This window comes from Motacilla alba, chromosome 1, assembly GCF_015832195.1.
Source record: "Motacilla alba alba isolate MOTALB_02 chromosome 1, Motacilla_alba_V1.0_pri, whole genome shotgun sequence".
Lineage (NCBI taxonomy): Eukaryota > Metazoa > Chordata > Aves > Passeriformes > Motacillidae > Motacilla > Motacilla alba.
The window spans coordinates 89,999,633-90,012,216 of NC_052016.1; the positions used below are offsets into that span (position 1 = coordinate 89,999,633).

The 12,584-nt window shown below is 39.1% G+C and overlaps 1 protein-coding gene across 1 annotated transcript in view; it reads left to right on the top strand.

Annotated features, from left to right (window-relative positions):
* Positions 1-12,337, top strand: part of DHRSX (dehydrogenase/reductase X-linked) — a 164,384-nt gene extending 152,047 nt beyond the window's left edge. The window contains exon 7 of the mRNA XM_038156179.1: positions 11,876-12,337. Within this exon, the coding sequence (XP_038012107.1) occupies positions 11,876-12,073 (198 nt within the window). The 3' untranslated portion in view covers positions 12,074-12,337. The remainder of the gene's footprint in view (positions 1-11,875) is intronic.
* The last annotated feature ends 247 nt before the right edge of the window (positions 12,338-12,584 follow it).

A 12,584-nucleotide genomic window follows, 5' to 3' on the forward strand; every position in this document is an offset into this window, starting at 1 on the left:
GCTGGCAAGAACTGACACTTGTTTTTCCTTTAGAGCCCCTGCAAATGAATAGCTGTATCACCTCTCCATAGGCTTATAGTCCCCTCTGCATTATGAGTACCAGCCTGCCCTTCTTTCAGACCATTTAGCTAATTAAATGTGATGAGCTTAAACTCTTGAGTAATTGTTTACAAGATGAAAGTTTTTTGCTTCCATTTCAAACCTTGGGAATAATTTGTGTGGCTGAGGGTCTGTGTGTTTTCTCTCTGTCTAATGAGCTCTACAGTTAAAGATATGATGCGTCAAATCTTGTCTGATATAGTTTTGGAGACTAATCTCATTGAAATCAATGGCACTCTTTGCCTGTCTAAAATTATACATGTTCTTTGAGTCTTTTCTGAGTTTAAGCCATCAATAGATTCCTTTGCAGATAGTGAAGAGCCCTGGGGTTGATTGACTTAAACAAAAGGATTCAAGTTACAGAGCCTAAATTCACTTTCAGTCCACACAACAAAAACCTGATTTGAATAATCAGATTCAGCCATCCTTTACATTTGCATTTTTAGTTATTTTCTTAAAAAACAAGTTGATTCTGGTGGGTTAATAAGCATTCTGATATGTCAATTTGCAACTGAATGTTGCCTTTGCCTCTGAACTTAGAACTTCTCTTGGGTAACAAAGAATAAGCTATATAGACAGCTCCATAATGGTATAGTTTCTGAATCTATCCACTATTTCATGACTTTAGCAATCTGATAGCATTGTGATAGAAAATGGGAAATGGTAGTTCTGTTTACAAGATTACTTTTTTATTATTATTTATTTTTACAAGCTGCTTCCTGATAGAGTTTAATTAAAATGAAGAAAACTGTAATTTTTCAAGGGTTTTATTGCTTAAATAGAAAAGCCCTGAACTTACTGGGCAAAATCAAGGACATAAAATCTGAAATTACTTATTTGAACTAGCTCTTAAAAAGATATAATTAGAAAATCTGAGCCACTCTCACTAATTCGAGTCTTCCACTAAAATAACTATAGAAAATATGTCTGGTGTTGTTGTTTTCATCTTTATGTTATGTTACTAGGGACAGATGTAAATTAACCCTCTTGTTTATATCTTTTTGGTTTATCATTCAAGATTAAATGATGAAATTGCCAGTAACTGGAATTATGTAAAACAAATTTCCAGAAAAAAAATTCCCTCCCTCTCCATCACTTTTATCTTTCTTCCAGTTCAGACTTTCTCCTCTCAGTCAGGGGAATACTGTGAAACTATAATTTAAGCACAATAACTCTATAAAAACCAGAAACTCAGAGAAGCTGGGACATGGATGTTGCTAAATGTTGTCTGGTTTGGGGTGAGATAGAATTAATTTTCTTCTTAGCAGCTGGTACAGTTTTGGATTCAGTGTGAGAATAGTGCTGATAACACACTGATGATGTAGCAGTCACTAAGTGGTGCTTACGTGAAGCCAAGGCCTTCTCAGTTTCTATGCTCTGCCAGTGGCAAGATGCACAAGAAGCCTTGAGGTAACATGGGCAGAACAGCTGACCCAAAGTGGCCTAAGAGATATTCCATACCACAGAGCATCATGCTCAGTGTTTAAACTGAGGAGAGTTGGCCAGGAGCCATGGATTGCTGCTGAGGGGCACTGAGGGGGCCTCAGTCAGTTGGTAGTGAGCAATCATGGATTTGATCTTTTTCTGACTCTCTTCCCCACCCCACTGGGGGATGGGAGGGGAGTAAGTGGCTTAATTGCCAGCTAGGATTGAACTGCAACAATGGTATTTGGTGACCTACTTTAAACTCCTTTCTTCCTGGCAGCTCAGGGACAAGGAGACAAAGGCTGAGACCCAAGGTGAGGATGAGCACTGCAAGGTGAAGGTCTTTTTCCATGCAGGAGCTTTGTGTGGAGCAGACCCATCAGCAGGACGCACTACAGCCCAGCTAGCATGCCACTGCAATGTAGAGCTAAGAAAATTGGGGAAAAGTGTACTTTTGCTTTCATCTCTCCCATCTTCCCAGACATATTTTCATCTTGCTTGCTATTAATGCGTAGATGTAGCACCCTATAGTCATTTTGAGTTAGTTTCTGCACCTCACTAGTTCTGGTCCTCGTCTTTGGCAGTGCAGAGTTATGGCCTGCCTGAGTCCCGGAGAAGAAGTGTTCTCTGCTGAGCTTACTTGGTGATCCAGGAAAGGATTTGCACTTTCACATCTTCACTGTCTGTTTTCAGGAGGTGTTTCCAACAGGAAAGGTAGAAAACTGAGGCTGGCAGCCACCCCCTTCCAGCCCTCTTCCACCTGGCTGAGCCCACAGCTGGAAATAGTCCTGCTGCTGTTTGGGGTGCAAAATGGGGGTTGTAGCAATTTAGAACAGAAGAGGCTGTGAAATAGCTGCTGGCTTATGTAATTTTGGGTTATTTCATTTTGTCTGTGCTCTGTACAGTCTTCTTGCTTTTTGATCTCATCATAGTTCCTAAAGGCTTTCTATATTGTGGTTTTCTTTTAAATATTTAGGAGTTCCATGCCCATCCTGAGTTTTTATAATAATTTAAAAAAATAAATAACAGTCATTATGAGAAAGTTATGAAGTGGGAGATGTTTCAGTTTCTATTTTCTAACAAGGGAAAAAAAGATACGTGGCTTCTCAAATAGTAAACAGTAAGTAAAAAAAAGTAGAGACAAACAAGTCAGAAGTTCCTGTATATAATATTTCAGAAGTCTTATGTTTTCACCAAAAGCCAGCAAATATGTTTTACTTTGCATGAGCAGGCAGGTAATAAATTGTTCAGAGGTATATGCACTCAGGAGCATCGTCTTCAGCACCTTGAACCTTGCTGTGTCTCCTATTCTCTGAGGCTGCTAAAAATGCAGCTGCCACCTCAGACACAAATACTTCTTTGTGTGCTTTGCTGTGTTGTTTTGATTGCCAAGATCTTTCTTCTTTAAAAGAATTCAAGAATCTAAGGCTGGCCTATGTACTCGTGTAAGATAAGGCATTGAAATTTTAAGCTGGAAGTAAACAAATAAATGATGTGTTTTCCTGTACAAACACAGGAGTTACAGCCTAGTGCACGAGGCATCAGGATTAGGATTTCAGAGACTCATTCTTTCCTCATCTCTTCTAACCTGTACATTTGCTTCAATAAATATCTTGTGGGTCTCTGAATGGAAGTGTTGCAGAAAATTCCAGATTAAGTGAGGATCCAGGACAATTCTCAGTGATTTAACTCAGGCATCCTCAGCAATAGGTAGCTGCAGGACATCACCTGGTTTCCAGAGAGCTCATTAACCAGACAGAGTGTTATGCTCACAGAACAGGCTTCAGGATTTTGTGAAGTACATGTACTTTTTCATCTCTCTCTGCCTATTATTGCCTGTCTTATTTCCTAGAGACTGGAGTTTCAGCAAGTGAGTGTCTCTGGTTGGATGTTTATGCAATGTCTGGGGCAGCAGGCTCCTATCTGTCAAATTTTGCATACATTTACTGAGCTGAGCGAGGTAACAAGTGCAAAGTGATTTCAGTGGCTGCAGCGATATCTCTGTTCTGACTTTGAAGACATTGCTGCCTGCTGCAGAGCAAGCTTAGGGATCAGCCTCCAGGCAAAGTAATATTCCTCAATGCACTTGACATAATGAATAAAGGACTCAGTCATGATTAATGACTTTGACCCAAAGTTTCAAGTCCCCGCTCAAATTCACTCATGTAAAGTTGGGTTCTTGTTTCTATTCAAAATTGCTTAAAAGTGAACATTGTTCTTTTAGTGCTCTATCCACTATCTTAGAAAATGCAAAGTGTGAATCCACAAACAGTCCTGCTCACATAACCAACATTATATTGCATTTCTAACCGGAGAGACATTCAGTTTGAAATTAAGATACAAATATAATTTTATTTTTTATATATTATTATTTATAATATAAATACTTATTATTATTTATAATGCCTACAAGTGAGTTCACTGTTGGAGCTGTTCCTTGAAAACAATGGAGATTTCTTCAACACAGCTTCATTCAGCTGCCTGAGAACTCGAGTATCTCATGTTATTTGACATGACCCATGATGTCCTGTTGTGATTTAACACCAGCCAGCAACCAGGCCCCATGCAGCAGCTCACTCACTCCTAAGCAGTGGGACTGAGGAGAGAATACAAGGGGTAAGAGACCCCTTAATAACTTGTGGGTTGAGATAAAAACAATTTAATAAGGAAAACAAAAACCATGCACACAGGCAAAGGAAAACAAGGAATTAATTCTCTGTTTCCTGTGAGCAGACAGCCATCTCTGGGAGAGCAGGGCCTCATCACACACGATGGTGACTTGGGAAGATAAACGCTATCGCTCCAAATATCCCCCATCATTTTCCCCCCACTTTTTATCCTGAACATGATGTCATATTGTTTGGAATACCTCTTTGGTCACTTGGGATCACCTGTCCCATCTGTGACTCCTCCCAGCCTCCCACACACCCCCAAATTCCTTGCCAGCATGGCAATAAAAAGCAGAAAAGGCCTTGGCTCTTTGTAAGCCCAGCTCAGCAATAACAGAAATATCTCTACATTATCAACTCTGTGTTCAGCACAAATCCAAAATACAGCCCTATACCAGCCACTGTGAAGAAAATTAACTCTGCTAGCCAAAAGCAACACACCTTAGCCTGAAGTAGCTGCTTTAGAAGAAGAGGGCTCAGAGTTATGGCAGCTGCCTTCCTCAGTGAAACTTTGCTCATGTTCTGAATCCGCAACCAGACTCACCCCATAGAGCTATTTGGCCATTTTTCAACAAAACAGATTTCTCAGAAGGCATATCTCTGACACAAAACCAATTAAAACCTTCTACTGCCAACTCCATCAAAAGATTCATGGGAAATGAGGCATTTGGATCTGGGCACGTGCCTGCTTCTTGTGTTCCCTGAGCATCAGGCTGACCCTGACGGTCTTTTCAGGACAGTTCCTTTCTTCCATAGCTTGCCTTATCTACAGGCATCCCAGCCACCAATGCAGGGGCTGATGTGAAGATAAGATGGGACTTCCCAGTCTCTCTGTGTACCTGATATTTTTTTTAAAGGTCGTTCCAGAAAAGTTGCTTTCAAAAGAAAAGGAGATTTGGGATTTGATACTCTCTGTGTCTGTTTGCCAGCTGCCTCTGCTTCTGTACTTTCAGTATCTTTGTGCTCAGGGAAAACTTCCCTTTTTCCCTGAATAGTCATGAATTATTCAGATTGTAAAAGCTCCTTTCTTTCCAAATTTTGATTCATTTTTAGTGTGAAAATTGCTTTGTGTTCCTAATTCATCAGAGTTTCATCTTTTATTATATATTTATAACTTTGATTGAGAAATTATTTCTCTGTGGCTACAACATTGTCAGGAGAAAGGCTTCATGCTTTAACTGAACCATTTCTGCTATTTCTTTCAAAGACAAAATCTGAATAATTTTATTATGGAGTGAATTTATTAAAGAATTCTCATTGTCACAAGTTGGGGATTGAAGAGAAATTAATTTGGTTGTGCTGACTGGGTATCTAGGGAGAACTATATTCAATAAAATATCTCTTTCTAGTCTATTATCAAGGCAGAAATTGGATAGAAATAGCATAATAGCAAGCTACATATGAAAGAATAGAAGGAAAGAGAGACTGCAGATGGAAACCAGGGATTTTGAGTGAAGGCAGAGATTGCTGAAAAGCTGTGCTGCCACACTTGTCTGGCAGCTTTGGCTTCCCAGGGACCTGACAATTGGTCCTGGCCACTGGTCTCACCAGGACATAAAGTCAGCTGCTGCAGCCCTATTGATCAAAGGTGGCTGAACACGTCCATACACTTGTGTCGTGGTTTCCTTTCTAGCCTTTGTTTTCATACTCAGTATTTCAATAGATTACTTTTTGTCTGGAATTTTCAAAGCAACAATCGCATTAGGAGGTCTAGACAGTGCAAGGTACACAATGCACACTGAACGCACACAGCCCCTGTGTTCACCTGGAGGCCGTGGCTCTACAGCAGCTGTTGTTATTTCACCCTGGACTCTTGCACCAGAAAGTAACCTGGTGTCTTCCCAAGACACCTGGCTTTGAAATGATTCAGTGGCTCACAGATCATAGTAGTCAGTGCACCCTAGAACACAGGTAATTTTCTTCTCACAAGCTTATTTGCTTTAATATTCATGGGATCACAATCCCAGCTCCTCTGTTTCTGAAATTTTTCAATCTATTTCATGTTCTGCGTTTGCCTTTGTTCTTGAGAGTCTAGCAGTGCATTGAGGGTGACTGGGTGTCACCCCTCCATTAGTTGCCACCGAGTAGATGAAAGACTTTGCTGTACCAAGTAAGAGCAATTTCATGTTCTCATTGTTGCTGATCGCTACAGTGTATCTGCATAGTACTGCTCAGGTATCACAGATGATACAAGATGATCATTGTCATTCCTGAAGGAAGACAGAAAAAGAAGGACACTCTGCATATATGGAATTTTTCAGTACAGAAGCAAGTCAGTAATATACCAGCATTTAAGAAAATATTACCAGAATAATTATGATTGAGAAAGGTGAAGGAACATAGGCAAAGGTGCCCAGTACTGATGCCTAGAAGACGGCCTGTTTGTTCAGTGCTTTCTGTGTTTTCCTACCTGGACCAGGGAATTTGTTACCCACTCCAGGAAAGGCCTGATGGAACTCACTCTTTTAAAAAAGTGAAGCCACAGAGCAAACACCATGAACACCTGTGGCAAAACCAAAATCAAACCAAAAAAACATCTGCAAGCTCATTTAACTCATCAGTTTATGAGTAGATTTCTCACGTGAACTGAAAAGTGCATGACTTAATGAATGGTACATGAGCTAGGACCAGTGTTATAAGCCCACTTTTGATGAAAGTTCCTAATGTCTACCTAATGTTGCTGATGTGGGTTATTCCATCAATACTTGATGTATTCTGCAGCACAAATTATAGGGATAAAGGTGTTTTAACAGTTTTTTTTTCTCATCATTAAGTGATCTTCCAGCTTACCAGGCAGTCCTGTGTGCATATCTCTCTGACCCCCTTGTTCAGGTCTCTCAGCACTCAGCTGTGATGTCAGTGACTGATTGTTCCAGCAGCTGTGTCCTCTGCACCCAACCTTCTCTCCTATAATCTCTTGAGATGGCAGAATCCTGAATTCATGAAATACAAATCAAGTACAATTTTCTGATTGAGTGGGATGAGGGGAAGCTATCCCGAAATCATAAGTCCCCTGATACCATGGCTTGTATCACTGCTGCTCTTTCAATCCTGTGTCCAACTCTGTTAGCCAGTACAAATCCAAGAATATGCAGGCTGTCCATTCAGGCTATTTGTCACAGTGTTTGAGACACATAGAACAGTTGTCACTGTTAGTTGGTAGATGCTGCAAATGGTACTGAGAAAATGAAGGGATTACAGAGGAGGAATTATAGGAGCTTATTAAACTTTTTCCTGTCTAGTTTTCTGTGGTTTCTGATGAGCCTAACACACTGTCTAGCCAGGACTCTGAGTTATGAATTCAGGTGAAGATGGAAGTGAATGAGTACATGGATTATGATGGAAAGCACCACAAAGCCATCACGTATTACTGATGCAGACACATGATTTCTAAAGAGTTAAGCTGTTGCTCCTGCTTTTAGACAAATGGAAAGGATTTAGCATTTAATGGTGTCATGGCTGTAGGAACTAACTGACTGTTGTCAGCTAGCACATTTTGCAAGAATTAGCATGTAGTATTGACAAAATTATATGTCCTTAAAAATTGCATTAATCAAAATGCATGAACTAGCAAGTCCTAAAAAAGCAAAACTGAAATACAAACCCTCTTAGCACTTGTCCCAGTTTTCCTAGAGCAGAATATTCCATTTCATACTGAGGGACGATTATTCTTTGTCGATGAGTTATAATTGATGAATATTTAAGGAAAAAAAAAAGAAATATCAGAGCTTCTGTAAAAAGAAAAAGGCTTTTTCTTTGGGAATAGATAGTGCCAAAATAATGTCATTTTATGTATGTAGGCTACATTTTGCTTAAGTAAGCCGGTCACAGGCTATCTTATCTCTTCTTCCACAGCTGATACATCTAAGGAGCAAAGATGTGTACATTCAATCAGATATTTATTTACTGTTGAAGACAAACATAAAGTTAATTGAAAAAGAAAATAAAAATTGTGATCAATACTATAACAAGCAAAGGGAAATACAGGTTCAGAATTTCATTAGGAAGAAGTTAAGCAGAAATCAGTTTTATTTGTATATTACAGAGGCATTAATTACAATTCCTTGGATACTAATAACAGTTTCTAAACAAAAATCCAATTAAAAAAATTAAACACCAATAAGTTGGCCACTGAAAAGTGAAGAATCATTGTGCAATTTATAGGCACACCCTTTCTCTTAGGACAAGTCCAGTCAATTAATAAACAAGATGTTACTGATTCTGCATATACAAATACTATTTTTTATTGTTTTTAAGGCTTTTTTACACTGACAATGTGTAGAGAATCCTTCCCTGTGATTAGAATTATACTTGCTGTTACTTCCTGTCTACCTGTAACTCTTGGTATAGTATTTCATGAAGAGACTTTATAGTCCATCTAGTTCACCCCCCTGCCATGGAAAGAGATGTCTTCCACTAGACCAGGTTGCTCGGAGCTGCACCCAACCTGGCCTTGAAAACTTCAAGTGATGGCTAATTCCTTAGTGTAGTTCAGTTGGAGTTTTTTCATTGTATGTTTGTATAGAGCATCATGACAAACATCCTGGGGTTTTATAGGTCAACATATTTGTCCATTGGCCGGTGATTTCTCTGGTCCTTTATCAGGTGCTCTCCTTCCTAGAGAGCCACTGGCATCAAAGGGTGGGTCAGATGTGTTTCTTTGACAGTAGTCTCCTGTTTGTTGCCATTTTCTTTTCCAAGGGCTTTGTGGTTTCTCCTCATCTTTTGATGGCCTATCATGCAGTAAAAGAAAATCTATGGAAAAGCTCTTCAAAGGAAAGTTGGCAACCAGGAGTGAGTCTGCCACTGCTGGAACAATTCATCCTGATCCTTGTCCAGACACACATTAATTGCCCCAGTGGCTGCAGCCTGTTGCCAGCTTCGTCCTTCCCAAGAGGTCCTCAGGCACTGGGGCACAGACAAGATGTGTGTCTGTGTGTCCTTGTTTGTTGCGGTTGATTTTGGGGTGTGTAGTAGACCCAACGCTTTCCCAGAAAGAATCTCGACTGTGTGTGTGGATGTGCAGTTGCTGCCGTAGTAGGCATGGACCAGGCAGCCTCTCAAAACAAATAGGTCAAACTCCCAGCAGGAAAGTCAGGGCACTCCTGGTGCAGGGTTTCATTTTTACTTTCACTAAAACAGAAAACCTGGCAAAACAATGAAGAGATTGTAAAGAAAGGGAAAATAAAACTTTAATCATTAATTAAGCACTCAGAAGATAGAATAAGACAATTCATTAGTCATACAGAAGCATCTCACTCTCTGTGGCACTAAAAAACTTGTTTTCCTTATTACATTTCCATAATATCTAGAATCATAGAAAGGCTTGGTTTGGAAGACACTTTGAAGTCCAACTAGTTCCAACCCTCCTTCCACGGAGAGAGAGGTCTTCCACTAGGCCAGGCTGCTAGAGCTTCATCCAACCTGGCCTTGGATGCTTCAAATGATGGCTAATTCCTTAATATAGTCTAGTTGGGTTTTTTCCTTGTATGTTTAGATAATTGCTTCTAGCATCAGGTGGTAGAGCTAAATAGGAATTTAGCACATTTCAATTCAGCATATTGCATATGGTGGATGGGAGGAGCAAAATAAATCATATGAAAAGTTCCACAAGCTGACTTTAATGCATGGTCAGTGTTGCTGTGCTTATAAGTTACAGTGTGGGCATATAAGCACTTACAACCAGCGCATAACCTTTATTTGAAATATTTGATATAATTTTGAATAGAAGATAATAGAATAGACTATTTCAGTTGAAAGGGACCTAAAACAGCAGTGATCAGCTCATGACTGACCAAATGATAAAGCATGATCTTAAAGGCATTGTTGAAATGCCTGTTCAAATGCCATTGACAAGCGTGGCATGTACCAACCACCTCTCTAGAAAGGCGGCTCCAGTATTTGACCACCCTCTTGGTATAGATCTCCTCTGGTTGGGAACTTAACTGGCATATCATCAAAACTAAAAATCTTGAAAAATTCGGCATATCCCCGGAGAACCATACCATTGAATCAGCAGAGGCAGCCTGGTATTTCTGATGCTGTAACAACATCCATAAAGAACAGTCTCTGAGGTGGTAGAGAGCCCTACTCATAAGAACATAATCACACAAATTCCGCCCACAGACAATTTTTCTAAAGCATTTTAGTCTTGAGCTGTTGTCATTAAGATTTGGGAGTCATGATATTGACATTTATGCCTGTTTGTGCTGGAGAGCTGTTAAATGCAGGAACATAAAGTCCAGTGAACCATCGCATGAAGTAATGGTTTGTCTGTGTCACTACTTTTTTTTAAGTAGAGCACAAGAGTACGTAAAAAAAACTTTCAGTTATTCTCTGTCATCCAGAAAAAGTTGTATAAAAATAGGAATGCTCATGTTCATCATTGTTCTGCTACTTTACAATATCAAGATATTTTATACTGCTGTTCATAGTTGATCATTATGTTAGCCTCTCTATGAGCAAAGAATTGTGCAGACCCGTTGTGTTATTTACATAATATACTGGGTATGAATAGCACTATTTTCCATAGGATAAAGAAGGGTGAAATAGCAATAAAGTACTAAGCCAAGGTAAATGAGCATTTTTAAGTGATTTTAGACAGAACAGCATAGTACAATAGCTTTCTTAAAAAAAAAACAAACATAACAAAAAGCTTCCAATTACTTAGATTTATTAGTTTTTATAAGGCAATGAGTAACCTATTCACTATTGTCTCATTCATCAAGTGAGTTCTTCAGGAAAAGGCATCCTGTCAGGGGCTGCAGACAAAGCTCTGAGCAGCATCAGTACTGTTAATGCCTCAGATTATGACTGTAAGGATTGCAAAATTATTATTAGCATTATTATCTAGCAGGCATTGATCATAATTATATCACTGATAAAGGCAAAGCATATCAAATGTTGTGTTTTAAATATGTCCTTTAATTAGAATAAAAATGTCATGGAAATAATTTCAGGGATAGCTGTGTGATCCTTCTGAATGCAGAATGTAAAATTTTTGCATATTCTCAGGATGAAAGGAGTTATCATTCTAAGCTATTGATTTAATCATTTTCATTTAATACTCATGGTATATCAGACATTATAAATCGTTCACCATTTTGCTTTATGACAGAGCAGAACCCTGATAACTATGCTGTGTCTAAAATGTAGTTCCCTCATTTACCTGCCTGCTTGGACTGAACTGCAGAATCTTAATTTGCTGTCATGGTTTCCATGATCCTTTGCTCATGTCACAATTGTTGTTACAATGAACACATTGCATGTACAGCATAGCCTTCATCTTCTTAAGGCAAAGCACAGACCCTTTCATCCTTGCAAAATGAATAATTAAACTAGGATTTTAATATTTGTGCTTGCTTTTGGGTTTATTAGCTCTAACTGTGAAAGCTAAATCAATTATTTTGTATGCTCCATCTGACTAACTCTTGAAAAAATAGACTGGAGTTTTCCATATATCTGTTCTGGCTTTAAGCTATCTTAAAATAGCACCATTGAAGAAATGGAGTCTGCCAGTTGAATAAATCATTTTTTTATTATTACAAGCTTCGGGTTTGCATAAGGACCAGAAGTGTAAAGCAAAATTAGGGAAGATTGCCAGTGATAAGTTCCTATGGTGGTAATATAATTCTTCTGCTGTACCTGCCTCACTTGGATTTGGGCTTTTTTTGTTTCTGCAGACCCCAGAGGAAGGAGCCTCTACAACCATCTATGCAGCAGTATCGCCTGAGATGGAAGGAGCTGGTGGCTGCTACCTTTACAATGAGGAAAGGACAAAATCGGCTGACGTAGCATATGATGAGGAGCTGCAGAGAAGGCTCTGGACAGAAAGCTGCAAGATGGTTGGGATTTCTGATGAAGCCAGCAGGCTTCCCTAGAAGAAGCCACTTTCAGCTGGGTAAATTAAATGCATTGAAAAGCATCTTACGTGAATTCTTGCAGCATCAGCCATCATCCTGGAAGTCACTCTTCAGTCCCAAAGGCAAACGTGAACAGCTCTGTTCTTCACTTGAATCCCTAATCTGCTAGGGTGTGGGGGGAATATTCCCACAGAAAGGTGTAGTGGTTGGTTTTAAATCTAACCATCAGTTTTGTAAATCATTCTGTTTCAGTCTGTGATTAAAATACAATCTTTAAACATGTGCAGAGATGAGTTTTCATTGTTTTGTTCAACAAAAATAATGCTTGAGCATGTTGTGCTGGGAGGTTTTTGAATTTAAACCACCTTTGTACATATAAGTTACTCTTTTAAATCAGTTTTAAAAGTTGCAGCTTTATTTCCTTAAGCTTCATTAACCTTTAAGACACTTTCATCAGCTTGTTCTAATGCAGAAATTTGGCATTCATGATCACGATGTTGTTTCTGTCTTAAGGTTAGTTTTATATGTC